The sequence below is a fragment of the Microtus pennsylvanicus genome, chromosome 2 (assembly GCF_037038515.1).
Source record: "Microtus pennsylvanicus isolate mMicPen1 chromosome 2, mMicPen1.hap1, whole genome shotgun sequence".
In the NCBI taxonomy this organism is placed as follows: Eukaryota; Metazoa; Chordata; class Mammalia; order Rodentia; family Cricetidae; genus Microtus; species Microtus pennsylvanicus.
The window spans coordinates 5,128,588-5,148,277 of NC_134580.1; the positions used below are offsets into that span (position 1 = coordinate 5,128,588).

Consider the following 19,690-nt stretch of genomic DNA (forward strand, 5'->3'; position numbering starts at 1 on the left):
TTAAATATGCCTGTGCACTGTCTGTGTGCAGTGCCTGCAGAGCCCAGAAGACAGTTTTGTATCCTCTGGAACTGGAGTCATAGATAGTTGTGAGCAGTCATGTGGGTGCTAGGAATTGACTCGGGAAGAGCAGCCAGTGCGCTTAACTGCTAAGCCATTTCCCATCCCCTGTTTTTTGGGTTGTTTTTTGTTTGTTTGTTTTTTGAGACAGTCTTATGTATCCCAGGCTGGCCTCAAACTTTCCATTTGAAGATGACCTTGACTTTCTGATCCTCCTTTTTCCACTTCCCAAGTACTGGATTACAGGCCTGCGCCACTCTACATAATACTAGTGATTCAATCTAGAGTTCTGTGTATGTTAGGTAACTACTTTAACCAGATGAGTCCAAAGTTACTTTTATTTTGGTTAAGGGAACAAAAGCCATAGAAAGGCTGTGGAAAACAACTACGTTATAAACGTTAAGCAGAGTCAGAAGGCAGAGGCAGGCACAATTGGCTGAGGAATTCTGTGCTATACAGGTGTAGAAAGGGCTATAAATACAATAGGAAATTGGCACTATGGTTCAAGGTGGCAGAGGTAATCAAAGCCTTGGGTCAACATCAGATCTGATCTGTCATGTGTCCTGGTTATGTGACTCACCTGAAAAGCCTAAAGCAGAACACATGTGGCCTGTCCAGAACTAACTCAGAAAAGATGGGCAGCTAACAACTCAGAGCAAGAACCCATGATATTCTTAGGACTAATCTCTCTCTCCTATAAATGTGGAATTACTTCTAAAAATTAAACTAGGCGGTGGTGGTGCACACCTTTAATCCCAGCACTCAGGAGACAGAGGCAGGCGGATCTCTGTGAGTTGAGGCCAGTCTGCTCTATAGAGTGAGCTCCAGGACAGCCAGGACTGTTACAGAGAAACCCTGTCTCAAAAAAAAAAAAAAAAAAAAAAAAAAAAAAAAAAAAAAAAAAAAGAAGAAGAAGAAGAAGAAGAAAGAAAGAAAGAAAGAAAGAAAGAAAGAAAGGAAAAAAGAGAAAAATATAAAATAAATGACTATTAGTGTTCATATGGATTGATGCCCAGAGTGGCAGCAAAATCTGGCCCAGTTCATATGTCCATCGAAGTTTCTGAGGAGGCATGCCCCAGCTTCTACCAAGTGTGCAGGTATGCTGCAGTGAGGGGCTGTGCTGAGACAGAAAGAAGTAAGAGCAAGCACGGGTGAGGCCCTGAGAGAAGGAAGGCGTGTGAAAGCGGGCAGCCCCATAGACGTGAGGGGGAGAACTACCAGGGGTATGCCAAGAGCCATGGAGTCACACTACCTTTTCTGTGAAGGACTGTTCCTTCCCACTTTCCCAGGGACTGGACAATTCATCACGAGTGGACACTGCCTCCTTACCTGGTGCTTGATCCTGGAATCCTGGGCTCCTGCTCATCGACATGGTGGCTTCTGCATTCATAATCCTGTGTCTGTGACATTGCCATCTGCTTCCTTAGTGTTGAGGTGAATAGTTGTCAGAGGACCATCAGGTTGCCTCTTCCAGTATCAGACAGGAAGAGGCCACACTAGGGAGAAAAGAAGTGGCTAAACACTGATGGAAAATTCGGGTATCAGGTGATGGCCCACACCACAAACATGAACTTACAGAAGGCAGCTGGCTCAAATGGAAAGTAATCCCCAAGCTTCAAACCTCCCAGGAAAGTGCTCTTAGTACCCAGTCATCTTCTCTTATAACAGAGGGAGGACCTGCTGGTTAACTCCCATTGCTGAGATTCTACTTGGGCCAGGGTAGGGGCACATGAACCTGAAGAACTGCAAAGCTAGAGGATGCATTGGACTACACAGGCCTCGCTCGCATATGACATCTGGACCCCAAGCTCTGGATGCTACCACATAAGGGGACGTTGTGGAGATGAAGTTGAGTAAAATAGACACAAAACACAGGCTATGTATGCCCCATGCAGAGCAGAGCCTCGGGCATGTAAGACACACATAGATTTCCCATGACATGACAGTGAACAGGCTCTCTCATAGACATGCTGAGCTTACTAGAGACACTTGGAAAGGGACCCTTGACCCTATATTCAAGATATAAAGCAGTCCATGCTGTAAATGTGAATACTGAAAAAATGAGCTTTTAGGAAAAACCAGAGAAAACTAGACATGGTGGCCCATGCCTTAATCCTAGCACTCAGGAGACAGAGAAAAGCAGATCTCTGTGAGTAAGAGGACACCCTGGTATACAAAGTGAGTTTCAGGCCAGCCAGGGCTACAAAGTGAGATCCTAACCAAGATGGGGGGCGGGGGAAGGCTAGTTCAAAATGAGAAGCATTTGCTACAAAGAACATGCACAATATGGCATATCTCATCTGAAAACAGGCACACTAAACATATACAAAAATCCTACAGATAAAGAGATAGTGGAGCATAGATGACACAGCAGAAAGTAGACAGCAATTATGGAAATGGCTCAGTTTCATTCTTGAGAGAGGTGCTCATTAAAGGCATAATATGATATAAGCACCCAGCAAACTCACTAAACAGGAAAGGTAAGAACTGCTAAGTGCTGGCAAGGTGACGGAAAAGAGCACTTAGGTTGTACTGCTAGGTCTGAAGGGGTCACCCACTCCAGAAGGTGGTTCAACAGTATTCTCTCAAGGAGAGTACATGCATCTACCTAAGCCACGGCTTCCTTACAATGGAGGCTAAAACTATTCACAGAGGCCACTGTGACAATGCTAGCAGCCCTGTGCCAACAGACACAAAGGGATACTCCAAGTGCACACCAATTCTCCTGCAGTGAGAATGAACACACGCACACACTAGGGTTTCCTTCCAAAGTTCAGAAACAGTTGCTGCTATTAGAATCGGAACCAACAGGTTCTGGACCAGATAGTGCCAGGACAGGACCAGGCATAGCATGCTGTCTCCAGTCAAGACACTGCTTCCATAGTGCTGGCTGGGGAAGCTCACAGAGTTGTAGGAAGATGCTTCCTCCTTTCTCTACACATGCCCCAGCACACCAAAGCCTACAACCATGAGACAGAGTATCACTGGGGCTTTGTCTTCATACTCTCCACCAAGTCCCAGAAGAACTCAGATAGCCATAGCAGTCCTAAGCAAAAGCACACTGCTGGAGAGCACCGCACCTGATTTCAAGCTGTAATGAAGAGCTATAGTGATAAACCAGCATAGGGCTAACAGAAAACCAGACACTTACAGTGACCAATAGAATAAAATTAAGGACACATACACAAGGCCATGCAACTGCAGCCATCAATTTTACAGATAGGAGAAAAGAATATCTTCAACAAATAGTGCTGGGAAAACTAGACACACGTAGAAGAATGATACCAGGTCTTTCTTTTACTTTGCACAAAAATCAACTCTAAATGGATTAAAGATATCAACATAACACCTAAACTCTGAAACTGCTAGAGAAAAAAGTAGGAAAACACATCAAGATGTGAATAGGTAAGAACTTTCTAAATAGAAGAAATGCAAACTGTTTTTAAAAATATTTATTTTTATTAAATTTTATGTGTGTGTGCATGTGTGTATGCATGTGACTATGTGTATTTTGAAGGTACCTGTGGAGGGCAGAGGTGTTGTATCTCCTGGAGAAGGAATTACAGATAGTTGTACGCCACCTGACATGGGTGTTGGAAACTAAACCCAAGCCTTCTAGAAAATGAGCAAATTCTCTTAAGAGCTAAGCGCATCTCTACAGCCCCAGAAATACAAGTTGTTAGTAAACAGCTATTTACAGGTATTCAATATCCTTATCCATCAGGGAAATGCAAATTAATGATATTTTGAGATTCTATCTGATCTTAGAGTGACTGTCATAAGAAAACAACAGACAAGAAATGCTGGTGAGAGGTGAGTAAAGAGGGATGCTCATCCACAGTTGGTGAGAATTTGAATCACTGTAGCCACTTTGAACATTGTGGAGGCTTCTCAGAAAGCTAAAAGTAGAACTAACATACAACCCAGTTACATCATACCTAAGCATAGACCCAAAAGGCTCTATATCCTACCACCTGCAAGTTCAAGGTCACTGTGGCTCTAATCACAATCTAGAAAATGGAACCAGCCTAAACGCTTGCCGGATAACCAATGACTGGATCATGAAAATGTGGTACACTGTGGAATACAATGCCATTTACTCAGTTGTAAAGAAATATGAAAATATGAAGTTTGTAGAAGGGGAGAATAAAAATATACTGAGTTACGTAGCCCAGGCTCAGAAAGGCATATGCATACGTTCTCCTCATATAAAAATCCCAGCTTTGAATTTTGGATTTGTATGTTTAATTTGGAGTGTCTGTAGAGGTCAAGAAGCCAGAAAGACCCCATGAGATGGGGAGAAGAAGCCTGGGGTGAGGGACATAAAACACACATGATATCAGAGTAGGTGGGAGAAATACAGGAGACAGAAAGGCCTAAATATGAATGTAGGCAAGGGACCAGGGAATAGGAGAGGGTTCAGGGGGAAGGCTAACCAAAACTAAGGATGTATGAAAAGGCCTTATGGTAATCTACTACCTTGTAAGCTAATTTAAAATATATAATTTTTAAAAAGGGAGTTTGAATGGAGACACCCTGCATGAATGAATAATGTTGTCCCAGAAGCCATAGGTTATTGAGTGAAAATCCCAGTGCTCCTAGGGTGAGAAGAGAGACAAAGACAGGAGAATCTTGAGAGACTCAAGGGCCAACTGGCCTGGCATATGCAATGAACAACAGACAGACCTTTTCAAACACATGAAAGGCAAGTACTAACACTTCACGCTTCCATTGACCCCACTGAGGCATGTACACACATACATGGTGTTCTGTATAATCTCAGCACATTGGAGGCAGGAGAAGGAAGATGCTTAGGAGCTCCAAGTAAACCTAGGCTACAAAGAAAGATCTTTTCTTTTCTTTTAAGTCAGCTGTTGGTTCCTTATCAATCCCATGTACTAGGTTGAGGTCATTCCCTTATATATTGGTACTTTTTGAATCAGGAAAGAATCGTGAATTTTGTAAAATATTTTTGTTTATTGATATGATTATTTCTGGATAACAATTGATCCCAGCAATTTATGCACATCTAGGTGAGTGTAAAGGTCAGAAAAGAGCATTTGGAGTCTTCATTATCCTATTCATATTCACCTATTCCTGAGACAGGCTCCATTTTCTCTTCTAGACAGGAAGGCAGCAAGCCCCCGCTATGCTCTTGTCTTTATGCACTTCTAAGCTGGGGTTGCAGAGGGTGTGTGTGGTGGGGAATGCCTGGCTTTCTATGTGGGTACTGACTGGGACCTGAACTCTGGTTCTCACGTTGCACAAGTGCTCTTAACCACTGAGCCATCCCTCCAGTACTACACTAAACATATCATTCTTTGTATAAACCTAAAGTAGTTATGATGTATGTTCTTTAATTTTATATATTCTTGAATTCATTTGCCTAAATTTTTGTTAAGAATTTCATATCTATGTATATGCAGGTCAATGGCCCATGTATAATTTCTTCTTGTAATTTCTGTTTGGCTTGTTTTGTAACAAATTTCTCCTAGATAAACCTCCATCTTGGAGGAAAGCTGATTAAGACACAGGATGAAGGGAGGTGAACCATTCCATCTTGCAGGGAAGTTCCTTAAGTTCAGAGAGTATACTACTCAGAGGCTTCAGAAAGTCCCTGAAACTGACCAGATACACTAGGCCCCTCCCTCAGCAAGTGTATATAAACAGTAAGGACCAGTGAGAATGGTCCTCAGACCAATTAAGCTACCTGAAAGAAACAGACACAAATTGCCCAGGTTCAGACTTGTCTCTGTAGACATTTGTTCACATCTCCCTGGATACTGTCACATAAAAGACAATTGTGTAAGCATGCTACCGGCACAATGAACTGGGAGGAAGTGCCTCTTGCCAGTTTTCTTGGAGAATATGTACAAAAGTGCTGTCATCTTTCCTCAGTAGAATGTGCACTGAAGGCACCTGGGTATGTTTTCTTTGTGGGAAGGCTTTCAGTTACAGATTGAACTTATTTAATACAGAACTATAATGTACATTATATTGGCAAACTGTCATGTGTTATTTGAGCTCACTGATAAGCTGGCTCTGTTAGTGGGGTTGTCTCCCACTCATCTCACACAAAGCATTTTTTCTCAAAGTATACTCTTAAGGCCACCTACTCAGGATGGGCTGACCCCTCCTAAGTCTAGGATAGGAAGAAAATTACAAAACAGCTAAAGAGTAAAAACAGTGTATCCTTAAAAGCCCTAAAGCTAGGCATGGTGGCATATGCATTTGCACTCTGCACCTGTGAGGCAGAAGCACACAGATCTCCAAGAGTTCAAGGGCAACCAGCATTTCTCATCCCCACACCTGGGTCACCCTGAAGCATCCCTGTAGCTGCAGTCTGGAATGGGGACAAAGCCTGTCATCCCAGCACTAGGGAGATGGAGGCAGGAAGATCAGGAGTTTAAGGTTATACTTGACTACATAGCAAGCTTGGGGCCAGCCTGGGCTACATGATGCCCAGTCTTAAAAAGAAAAAAATCAAAATCATAACTAACAAAAAAATAAAAATAAAAAAGAGTTCAAGGGTAACAACAAAAAACAAGAGCTAAAAGTAAATCCTGTCCAACTCATGTTACCATTGTTTATCTCACGATATAAAAGTACCCAGTGGGAAAGTTCAGTCATGCAGAGCTCATTCATAAAGAGAAAGCTCAACTGGGGACTCCAGCTGGTTGTCTTGACTTACCCAGTCAGTGTTTGCAGGATGCTGTGAGCACCTGATCATGTCATCTTTCTGCTGCATTTGTTCTTTCACTTAGACGCCTCACGAGTTAGCGGGTAGACATTGCAGTTGACAGTTTCAATGGGACTTCCCCCATCCATTTCTAATGGGATGTTTTAAACATCTGATGTGATGTTTTGTTATCTTTTTTTTTCTATTCAGGATTTCTCTGTAGCTTTGGAGCCTGTCCTGGAACTAGCTCTTGTAGGCCAGACTGACCTCGAATTCACAGAGATCCGCCTGCCTGTCTCCTGAGTGCTGGTAAAGGTGTGTGCCACCAGTGCCCAGCTGATATTTTGTTATCGATATCGTGTTATTATTCTTTTATGTCAGTTTGCTATGTACTTAATATATTCACTTAAAACCAAAAATATGACTATTGTAGATAATTCTCCAGACTATACAGAAAAAGAATAAAGTGGTTTAAATAGTTTTATTGACATTTATATGTGAACCACATGTACCACGACAGGTATGTGAAGGTCAGAGAACACTTTGCAGGAGTTAGCTCTCTCCCTCTTCACATGAGTTCTGGGGACCAAACTCAGGTCATTAATTTAGTGGCAAGTGCTTTACCCACTGGGCCATATTGGCAGCACTCCCTAAGCACATTTTTTTTTTTCCGAGGCAGGGTTTCTCTGTAGCTTTGGAGCCTGTCCTGGAACTAGCTCTTGTAAACCAGACTGATCTTGAACTCACAAAGATCCACCTGCCTCTGCCTCCTGAGTGTTGGGATTAAAGGTGTGATCCACCACCGCCCGGCTTCCCTAAGCACATTTTAAAAATCCTTTTCAAGTAAGCTCTAATAGTTAATGTCTTTCAAGGACTTATCTACTTATCGATTTATGTACTTCCTAAAAGATACCAGCATTTAAGGCATTAAGTTGCTACACGGTCTCTGCTATTTATGACTCACACACTGTGTGATGTGAATCATATCAATATCAGCTCTACTACTGAAAATTACAGGTTTTCTTTCATCTATCTGGCTAGAAATGGTCTAATTTTATTTAAACTTTTTTCTTTTTTTTTTTGGTTTTTTGAGACAGGGTTTTTCTGTGGCTTTGGAGCCTGTCCTGGAGCTAGCTCGGTAGACCAGGCTGGTCTCGAACTCACAGAGATCCGCCTGCCTCTGCCTCCCGAGTGCTGGGATTAAAGGCGTGCGCCACCATCGCCCGGCTCTTAAACTTTTTTCTTGCATCAATACCATTTTATTTCATTTCTTTTGATGATTTTTAGTCTTTCTCTCTCTCTCTCTCTCTCTCTCTCTCTCTCTCTCTCTCTCTCTCTCTCTCTCTCTCTCTCTCTCTCGCGACAGAGTCTGTCTATATAGCCCAGACTGCACTAGAAAGATCTGTGTGCCTCTGCTTCCCAAGTGTTGGAGTTAAAGGCACGGCCTCTGGAAGAAAAAAGGATGCTCATGTCTATTTTGTTCTTCTGGGCATCAAGATTTCCCCTGCTCCTGCTTGCTTCTATTTTATTTATTTTAAACTTTTATTTACTTGCTTTTATGTGTATGTGTGTTTTTGTCTGTTACCATGTGCCATCACCAGAAGAAGATGCTGGATTCTCTGGAACTAAAATTACAGGTAGTTGTGAGTTGTCATCTGGGTAATGGCACTTGAACCCAGGTCTTTGGAAGAGCAACAAGTACTCTTAACTGTTAAGCCATCTCTTTAGCCTCCCTGCCTGTTTTTAAAACATCTCTTTGGGGCTGGAGAGATGGCTCAGAGGTTAAGAGCATTGCCTGCTCTTCCAAAGGTCCTGAGTTCAATTCCCAGCAACCACATGGTGGCTCACAACCATCTGTAATGAGGTCTGGTGTGCCCTCTTCTGGCCTGTAGGCATACACGCAAAACAGAATATTGTATACATAATAAATAAATAAACATTTAAAAAAAATAAAATAAAACATCTCTTTGTACTGGCATTCAGCAACCTGATTATGAAACAACCTGGGTTAAATTCTCAGCACCCATATGGCAGCTCACAACCATCTGTAATGACAGTTCTAGGGTATCCAACACTCTTTTCTACCTTCCACAGGAACTAGGATAGTGCACAGACATACACAGACATACATGTAGGCAAAACACCCATACACATTAAAAAATGGTACCCTAGTGTTCATAAGGTCTGTCCCTTCTAACCCTTCTCTTCAGACAGCAGAACAAGGAGTGTATGCTGCAATGACATGGTCTCTTCTAGTCACCGGGAAGCAGTTACTGCAATGACCAGCCAAGATGGCAACGGTACCAGGTATCTATTTCCTGTGACAACTTATCATACAAAAAATAACTTAAGGAAGGGTTCGTTTATTTTGGTCCACAGTTCAGTGCTAGGGGAATAGTCTACCATGGCAGTGAAGGGAGATGATTGGTCACATTGTATCCAGTGGGGAAGCGGAGAGAAATGAAAGCTGGTCCTCAGCTTGCTTTCTTTAGTTTTCTTATTCAGTCTAAGACCCCATTCCATGGAATGGTACCACCTATATTTAAGATATGTCTTCCCAATGTAATTACCCTTGTCTATACAATCCCTCTTAGACACACCTGAGATTTGTCTCCATGTTGATTTTACATCTCATCAAGTTGACATTCAAGATTAATTATCACAGCAACAAAATAAGCAGAATATAGCAGATATAGGTCTATGGTAATAGTGAAGCTATTGTTCCCTCTTGTTGTCAGACTCTGAAATTCCAATCATCACTCCCTCTGGCCCAACTGCCCTTTATGCTGAACTTTGTAAGGTAAACCATTTGGGGCTCCAAAGCTACAGAGAAACCCTGTCTTAAAAACAAACAAACAACACCAAACAAACAAACAAAAAAACCAGAGGACCTGAAATCAACTTTCAGCACCTATGTTCGACAGCTCATAAATGTCTGCAACTTCAGCTCCAGGGGATCCAATACCCTCTCTTGACTTCTGTGAACACACACACACAATATACACACTAAAACAAACCTTTAAAAAGGTAAAAACATTAAAAAAGAAGAGAAGAAAATGGTTGGGAATAGGTCTTTTTGGATCTCCCCAGGAAAACCATGAAATTTATGCTGGCCTGGGCATATATACACTCCTAAAAACGTTTCTATACACAGTGATCTGTATCTCCATTATGCTACAAAGGCACTCACACTGATGTCTCCAACTCTAATCTGCTGCCACGCAGATCAATACAGCCTCCTCCACTTGCTGACATCTCCTGTGTCTCTCAAGTTAACTGTAATACCCCCTTCTGCCATTGCTGTGCCTGACTATCCAGTCCCAATGTGCACACATAGCAGCTGACACACATTCCTGTGGAAAATATATTTTCATTAGGGTCCGGGGCTCACACACGACCATACTTATAATTGTTATTTCCTATCTAACAGGCAGGTTCAGAATTAACAGGATCATACTAAGTCATTTTTCTCAAAGTTAAAGTGATCAAAACTTAGCCTTTCACTTTATTCACTTTAGACATCTATCTACGAACACCTGCCTTTGAGAATTGAGGACAGAGACCTTCTATTCCATTCCTTTCAAATGCCAATTTATTAATTTCATAGCATCATTTTAAATCATTATATTCTCTTCTGTAACCATAGCTTTTAGTTTCTCAGTTTCAGAATTCACAGTCTAAGGCTGTATGAGATAGCTCAGTTGGGTGGGGGAGAGAAAAAAAAAGCACTTGCCTCCAATGCTTCCAAGCCTGATGACCTAAATTCAATCTCAGAAACCCACACAGTAAAAGGAGAGACCCACCACCACAGGTTATCTTTGACACAACGTACCCAAACTTATGGGACACAATGAAAGCAGTGCTAAGGGAAAAGTTCATAGTACAAAGTACCTTCATGAAGAATTTAAGAGATCTCATACTAGTGACTTAAAAGCACACCTGAAAGCTCTAGAACAAAAAGAAGCAGCTACAACTAAGAGGAGAAGACAGCAGTAAATAATTAGACTGGGAGCTGAAAAAATGTATTATTTTGTATAATTGTATTAAATAGGAGCAAAGAAAACAACACAAATAATGAAACAAAGAGTTGGTTTTTCGAGAAAAATCACCAAAATAGATAAATCATTATCCAAACTAAAGGCAGAGAGAAAATATCAAAATCAATGCTTTAATCCCAGCACTCGGGAGGCAGAGGCAGGCGGATCTCTGTGAGTTCGAGGCCAGCCTGGTCTACAAGAGCTAGTACCAGGACAGTTTCCAAAACTACAGAGAAACCCTGTCTCCAAAAAAAAAAAAAAAAATCCAAATCAACAAAATCAGAAATGAAAAGGGGAACATAACAACAGACTCTAAGGAAATACTGAGAACCATTAGGTCATATTTCAAAAACTTGTATTCCACAAAATTGGAAAAATCTAAAAGAAATGGATAAATTTCTTGATAGGTACCGCTTACCAAAGTTAAATCATGATCAGATAAACAATTTAAATAGACTGATAAGCCCTAAGAAAACAGAAGCAGTCATTAAAACGACTAGGGCCAGATGGTTTTAGTGCAGAATTCTACAAGACTTTCAAAGAAGAGCTGATACCAATACTCTTCAAATTATTCCACAAAATAGAAACAAAAGGAACATTGTCAAATTCTTTATATGAGGTCACAGTCTGATACCCAAACCACACAAAGACTCAACAAAGAGAATTACAGACCAATTTCACTCATGAACATTAATGCAAAAATACTCAATAAAATACTGGCAAACTGGGCGGTGGTGGCGCACGCCTTTAATCCCAGCACTCGGGAGGCAGAGACAGGTGGATCTCTGTGAGTTCGAGGCCAGCCTGGTCTACAAGAGCTAGTTCCAGGACAGGAATCAAAAGCTACGGAGAAACCCTGTCTCGAAAAATCAAAAAAAAAAAAAATACTGGCAAACTGAATCCAAGAACACATCAAAAAGGTTATGCACCATGACCAAGTAGGCTTCATCCCAGAGATGCAGAGATGGTTCAACACTGACAGATATGAACAAAGAAGAAAAAACACATGATCATCTCGGTCCTGCTCTTTACAAAACACAAACTTACACCTTCTGTGGTGGTTTGAATGAGAATCGTCCTCATAGGCTCACATATTTGCACACTTAGTACCCAGTTGGTGGACTGGAAGGATTAGAAGGTGTGGCCTTGTTGAAGGAAGTGTGGCTCTGGGGATGAGCTCTGAAGTTTCCAAAAGTCACACCAGGCCCACTGTCTCTCTGCCTGCTGCTCTTAGCTACTGTTCTGATGGCATGCCTGTTTGCTTCCCGCCATGATGGACTAATCCTCTGAAACTGTAAGCAAGTCCCAAAATTAAAAGCTTCCTTTTATAGGTTGCCTTGACCCTGGCAGCTCTTCACAACAACAGAACAGCAATAAGACAGCTAGCTCTTGCTTTCATTTTCCCTTACATTAGTGGAAACTCTTTCTTTTCTGGACAGGAACTACTGGATATCAACTAGTACCTTTGCTGTCTTAGCCCTTCTACCCAGCTTTGTTCCCAACCGCTCTTATTTTTCTCCACATAGCAAGCTTTTCCAAGAGCTGGTTCTCCAGGGGACCACTATTTATCTCATTTCTACTAATGGAGGGACTCTCCTGCTATAAAATTTACTATCTACTTTCCTCAGTTCCACCAGCTCGCTTTGTCTATTGACATTGTTTGAACATTTTCTCTCCCTGTTATATATTTGAGTTTTGAAAAGGTTTTAGTACACACTGAAGGTTCTATGTAAAATTCCTTTGTTTCCTGAGTTAACTCTAGATTTTTCTTTAGCTGTGTTCTTTTTCTTTATTCTTCTCCCTCCCTTAGTGTCTACATAAGAGTACTCCTTAGTTCTGAATTATCTCTTTTATATATTATTATTATTTGCAGTCCTGGAGATGGGATCCAGAGCCTTATACATGCTGAACAAATTACTCTATCACTGAACCATACCCCAATTCTATGGGTCCTCCTTTATTTTTTAAAAGATTTATTTGTTTATTATATATACAGTGTTCTGCCTGAATGTATGCCTGCCTGCAGGCCAGAAGAGGGCACCAGATCTCATTATGGCAGGTTGTGAGCCACCACATGGTTGCTGGGAATTCAGGACCTCTAAAAGAATGACCTTTGCTCTTAATTAACTGCTGAGCCATCTTCCCAGCCCTCTCTAGGGCCTCTTAAATAAGGAAGGAGCAGGACTGACCAAGAGTGACCCCAAATTAAATGCTGTTCCAGAACCTTCTCACAGGCTCTGCCTGGAAAGTTAAGTTTCTGGTATTAACCTACACTGTATGACAAAAGCCCAACTCAGGCCAGCAGTGTCTACAGGTTCACCCAGATTATGAAGGTGCAAGGGACCCTAGCCAGGTTCTCATGACCCCCATCTCAAGGCTCTTGTTTTGTTATGGTCTCGGTTTGGCTATGTGACAGTGGCAGTCTTGAGACTCCAAATCTACCACACAGCAACACCTCAAGGACAGTCAAGAAGTTCTTTCCCTGATGGTTCAGGTAAGAAACCCTCCAGGATATTTGTTTCTTTCTCTCATTAATGTGTATGGGTGTTTTCCTTACAAGTGTGCCTGTGCACCACCTGGACATACGCTTGGTGCCCTTGGAGGCCAGGAAAGGAGGCCCCCTTGGACAGTCGTGACTCAAACTGGGTCCTCTGGAAGAACAGCGTTCTTAATCACTGAGCAGCTTATCTCTCTGGCATCGCCTCCATAAGATTTCTGAGCAATTAAGGCAAGGAGATAGGCCAAGAAAACTCCCTTAGGTGAGCCAATCATCTGCTGGGTGTCTAAGGCACTGATGTGCCTGGGCGGGCCCAGTGTATCCACTAGTGACTGCCCACTTGGCCCACTTAGGGAGGGAAGGGAGGACAGCGGCAGTGGTCTAGAGAAAAGATGCCCAGCTCCGCAGCACCAACTTTCTTTTCCTCTCCTTCCCGACTTCATCCTGTGAGAGTATGGACAGCACAGCCCTGCTTCTCACCAGACGCTCCAGTGTACCTTCACAAGGCTCCAGACGAACCAGAGACCCCATTCTTGTAAGCGAATGCTTGCTCGCCAACAGCATTCCCTAAAGTCAGTCCTGCTCCACAAGAGCCTGGCTTTGCAGGCTAAACTGACTGTGCAGCTCCTTCCTCCCCATCTGGCTGACATCCTCTTTGGTCTATGGCTGCTCTCAGATTTACTGCAGAAGAGATCTTGTTCCTGGTTTTCACTCTTTTTGTTCATTTCAGTGAGTTTAAAGGAAGAATTAGAATGAATATGTCTTTGGTTACCCAGCATTTCCAGAAGGCCTGAGGTCCACTCCCAAGGCCATCTGTAAGGCGCTTTCCAAGTCCCACACAAAGAACTAGTTCACAGTTCACATTCTGAAAGCACAACTGTGTGCTGGGCACACAATGCCTCATTCTCCAAATCCTATGCCTGCAACCCAATAGAGCACAGAGCAACCCAGTTAGCAGCAAGGGTGCTCTCAAAGCCTCCTGTAGCTGTTCTTCGTGACTCCTCTCCTCAGATCCAACCACTTAGCAAACCACAAGAACAGTCAGCCAAGACCAGCTTGTTTCTTATTTTTGCTGCCTTTAAAAAAAAAAAAAAAAGGATCTCACTCTACAGACCAGGCTAGCCAAAAACTCACTATCTAGTCCAGGTTGGCCTTAATCTTATAGGATTCCTCCTGTTTCAGTCTTCTGTGCTGGGACTAGAGGTATAAATGACCATCTCTAGCTTCAGGACCTGTCTGTCTGTTTCTCTCTTTCTCTCGCCCTGTGTGTGTGGGGAGGATGACTCAGACTACAGCCAAGCATGAAGACTGCAGGTAGAGCCACTCTGTTGCCATGCATAAGGATTTCTCACTATAGGCCAGACATGTGGATGGCCACTGCTGGGCCTGAGGACAGCAAGAACCATGAGGCTAGTAGCTGAACACCTCACTCCAGTTCTGATTGGGTCTTTGCCAGAGACCCCACTTAGAGCAAAGAGAGAAAGAAAAATCCTCTTCAAAGTACAAAAAGCAAAAAAGAGCAAGGAATGGTGATGCATATTAATTCCAGTGTTCAGTGGGCAAGAGTGGGAAGATCTTTAATTCCAGATCAGCCTGAGTTAGCTGGCGAGACAAAAACAAAAATAAGGCCCAGTGTGATAGCTCACTGGGTAAAGGCATCTGCTGCCAAGCTTAACAACTCAAGTTCAGGGTTCAGTCTCTGGCACTGACTTGGTGGAAGGAGAGAACCTACAAATGGCCCCCTGACTTTCAAATGTGCACTGTGGCACATGCATACCCACACTCACCCAAAACAAAGTAAAACAAAAGCAGAATACACACACACACACACACACACACACACAGTAACAAGAAGAAAGACAGGAGCAGGTGACTCTAGTTTTGTTTCATTTTGCTTTTTTGGTTTTTCGAGACAGGGTCTCTCTGTCTAACAGCCTTGGCTGTCCTGGAACTCGCTCTGTAGATCAGGCTGTCCTCAAACTCATAGAGATCTTGGATGAAAGGTGTGCACCACTCCTGTCCTGCAAACTCTAGTTTTGTAACCCACTATGTACCTTTGCTTTCCTGATGGTGGAACTTCCTCTCACACACAGACTGCTTTTCCAGGACTGCCTGTTCTTTTCTGTAGTTTTACATTCTGTTGTGCCTTCTGTGTAGATTCTAAGTTCTATTTTTCAACAGAGTGGAATGTTTAGATTTGTATTAGTGTTCCAGTGGTACCTATGCTCATTCCATTCACATTTGTTTTCTTGGGAATATCTCACTTTCCTGTTTAAGTGAGTGATCATAGTCTAGGTTCATCCATCCCAGTTGGCCATGGCTTCTGATCCCTGAATTCTTCTGTGGAGCTGAGGGATGGAGGTATCCAGCATCTGCATTAGGCCACTGACATGACTTTGCTCTTTACTCCTTTACAAGCTGCTGCGAGGTAGGAGAAAAGTACTGCCATCCTGTCAGAAGTACCCAAGTGTTTTGATGGATTCCCATCAGAATACTGACTAATGCAATAGCAGGGAGGCATCTTCCTGTGATCAGGGCTTGGCTACTTAATGAACTAGCCCTGAGAAAGTCCAGTTTCCACTAATAACACAGCTGAAAGACCAACCACTGCCAATTTCTCTCTACTGTCAGAAGATGGCCCATCTTGCCAGATAGACCTAAGCTAAGGAGATACCATAAAGGGTCAGGCCTCAGAATGACTCACACAGACCACACAGGGCAATGGACCCAGAGTCCAGCACCTTGTTTCCTGATTAAAGAAATGAGCACTTAGTCAAAGGGTCCCAGAGCTGGGTACTGTTGTCTCTGGGACATCCTGGTATATTATGTCCCTATGCTCCTGTACCTACATGGTTAATTATGGACTTGATGTTTAGGACCTGCAGAACATACAGAAGCTGCCCCCAAAAAGGAAGTAGCTTTGTCTTACAGCTTCCTGTTTCCAAACAGCTACTACTGTTTTTCTTTCTTTCTTTGGACAATGTCTCATGTAGTTCAAGCTGGCCTCAAACTCACTATATACTGGAGGCTAACTTTGAACTCCTGATCCTCCAGCCTCAGCCTCTCCAGTGCTAGTATTATAGATATGCACCACCATGCCTGGCTCTGTCAATCTTCTTTATGGATGCCTGGTATATAGTGGAGGCAATACACAGGTATGTGGCTTGCATCACCTGATAGTAACTGCCCTTTCCTGGGCATTTTAATCATACTTTTTACTACCATGTAGGGCACAGCTGAAGGCAGGCAGGTCTTTTCAGTCTCCATTTGACGTGTTAGCAGAGAGCAACTACAGTTAATGGCCTGTGCTGATGTCAAGACAGCTGGCAGATAAGGGACACATAGCACTCGGAACCAGTATGTCCACTACCCAATTGAAGGGCATAGCACACTCTAAGGCTTGAGACACTTAGGGAGTAGTCCAGACATCACTCACATGACAGCACCAGGGCCTCTGATTGCCATCCCTCCCAGAGCTGGCTGGTCCTCTTCCACCCCTCACTGTGGGAAAGTTCCGGTCATGAGTGGGCGAGAAGGTTCTCAATTCCAACTTCCTACACAGAGTTCTGGAACAGAGGACGCTCTGTGCTAGTTCCTGATGGGGTCTGTTTGGAGAATGAGCCCCGGAAACAGCAATCTGTTCCTAGTGCCAGTAATTACCCTCACATAGCCAGCTCTTCTTCACTGCCTCCAGAAATGGTGGGCTGCACATGAGTACGTGCTCATGTGTCCATGCCTAAGGTGAGTATGCCAGCACTTGGCCTGACACTGAGGGGACAGTGAGCTGATGAGTATTAAGGGCACTTAGAGACCCTCTCACCATCTCCATGTCTGCACAGGGAACGAAGGATCCAATGATAATTGTAAGGTCAGGAAAGGAATCATGGTACTGACCAATTAGGAACCCTGTGGCAAAATTCACTGAGGTAGTCACTGAACCTTGGGGTGGGCTGGGAAGGAAAACAACCAAAGTGATCAACATGATCTTTTCTGTTCTCTGGGAAACTGAGTAGTTTCTGGAAATGCTGGGGGCAAGAGCCATCCCCCAGGAAGAGCTGGTGAGCATCCTCAAGGCCCACTTTGCAGAACAGCTGAAGAAAGAGCTGCTCACCACAGACAGCCCCCAACTGGCCAACCATTGTTCTATGCTGCCCTGGCTGTCACCACAGTGACTTTGGGCCACCTCCTTTGTAGTTACCTTATCCGTCCTCCTGTCTTTGGCTAGGACCACACACTACAACTCTATCCCACTCTGAACTTGCCCACGGTCTCCCTAACCAGTTCTTACACTTACACAGCAAAAACACACCTCCTAATGAAAGTGTACAAATTGTTATAAACAGAAAAATCCATATAAGTCAGCCTAGAAAAGACCCTGAGGGAAGCAGTAGCAAACAATACTAACGAGTACCAAGGTTAACCAGAATAGTTCTCAAAAATTGGAAAGAAAATCATTTCTGGGCTTTCACACAATCAACCACAGAGCTTCAGCCAAGCCTTCCCAGGTCCTTGTTGCTGGAGAAGATGCTGGTCAAGAGTGACTGACCACTACCTAAAAGCTCATTCCTAGTTCTCCTAAGGGATAAAACAACTCTAGTTCTAGGCCAGAAGCATGCTGGGATCAAGTCTAGGGATAGCCTGACTTTGGAAGCATCAATTGAAGACAATTCTGGGAAGAAGACATAGCTAATGTATGAGGGAAGGGTTGTCATGAAAATAATCTACTCATGAGAAAAATACTAGAAAGAAGAAACATCTCTCCTATAGTATGTAGGAAAGAAAAAGATGAAATGAACAATGCAAACAAAGTGGAGACTCACGTACCGACAGCTGTATTCCAACAAGTACCTCTGTACAACATGTGCCCGGGGAGGCTGGGATGATGCTGCCTTCTGTCACCTCTGAGAAAGTCACTATAAGATATTGAATGAAAGTTCTGGAAAATTGATAAACATATCCTTACAACCCATAGTAAACTCTTTTAGGAAATTCATCTGTCAGTCTTTTTTCTGTGATATCTTCAGATAAGCCAGAAGCTGAACTACAGCAAGTAACTAACCCTGCCAACCAACAAGAAGGAACTGGAAAAGGCCAAAGAGCTGTCAGCCCTGGTTATGGAGCCTGCTCTATTTTGAGCCTACAGACTAACTAGGAGGAAACTGGATTAAAAGAACATTTGCACAAGTACTGCTGTTGGACAGAAACCTGTGAGTGGCTAGGAATGCTTGGAGCCCAAGAGACCAAAGACTAAGAAACCAGCTGGATCCTGGAAGAGCAAGGGGACCACTTGCGCTGCCCTCTGAGGGTTCTGGCTGGTAGCTGACCTTGCGCTGTGCTAACCTTACTAAAGAATGGATGTGAAGGAGACCCCAGCCTGGTGGAGTATATATGGTGAGAGAGAAGAATGCTGTCCTGTGTGTGGGCCTACAAAAATCAATGCCATGGCTTGGCCCTCAAAATCAGGAAAATATGCATATGATGGTGTGACTAAGACAGCAGCAAGGACTACCAAGGGTGGGACGAAGGTGGATATTGGTGGACCTGAGAGTTCAAGACTGAGACATTTGGGGAAGACCAAAATGAAGATTAACTTTAGATGTTTGTTTGTTGGAGCAAGATCTCATTCTGTAGTCCAGGCTGGCCTTGAATTCCCGATTCTCCTGCATTAATCTCTGGAGTACCAGGACTATAGACATTTGTTACCATACCCAGTTGAATTCTAAGTTTTGATAAATAAATTCTATATTTTAAAGTATCCATTATGAAAGTTGAATAAATTCTAATTCATAGTTGGGTGAAAATAATCAAAATGGGTCAAGAAAGGAGGAAAAATATAACTCATTCCTAAAATTTCTAGACAGAGTGTAAAGATGGCAAAAAACATGGTGAAACATAGTAAAATTACAATAAATGCAAATGGGCTGATGGCCTAGCTAAGAATAAGGTCACAGGCAAGGTACTTGGAGACGGGATCTCACTATGTAGTCCTGAGGGCCCAGAATTTAGTATGTAGCCCAGGATGCCCTTAAACTTACAGAGCTCCACCTGCCTCTGCATCCAAGTGCTGGAATTAAAAGGGTGTGCTACCATGTCCAGAGTCAGCAATGTTTTTAAAGATGCAGATACAGCTGTACACAGCACAGCAATGGCGGAACTGTAATAGCCCATAGCCTTTTACTACTATAGCTACTGTCATAGAAGTTCACTTTATGTTATTTGCACGGCAAAACAGCCGAATGACATACATCTTTGCAACATATGCCCCTCGTTAAATAATGTGTGACTTCATAAAAGGACAAGAATTCAGATAGCCATGAGCAGAAAGCAGCTGGATAGCTCACTGGTACTGGCAGAATCCCTCCTTACACAGTCAAGGGGACTCCAGAATTAGCCCATGGCCTCACAGAACAGAGAGTA

General features: G+C 43.1%; 1 protein-coding gene across 3 annotated transcripts in view; it reads right to left on the bottom strand.

Moving 5' to 3' along the window:
- Arhgap39 (Rho GTPase activating protein 39) overlaps positions 1–19,690 on the bottom strand; it is a 98,153-nt gene that overhangs the window by 52,834 nt on the left and 25,629 nt on the right. For all 3 annotated transcript variants that reach the window (XM_075959676.1, XM_075959674.1, XM_075959675.1), the window contains exon 2: positions 1,390–1,556. In XM_075959676.1, the coding sequence (XP_075815791.1) occupies positions 1,390–1,475 (86 nt within the window). In that variant the 5' untranslated portion in view covers positions 1,476–1,556. The remainder of the gene's footprint in view (positions 1–1,389; positions 1,557–19,690) is intronic.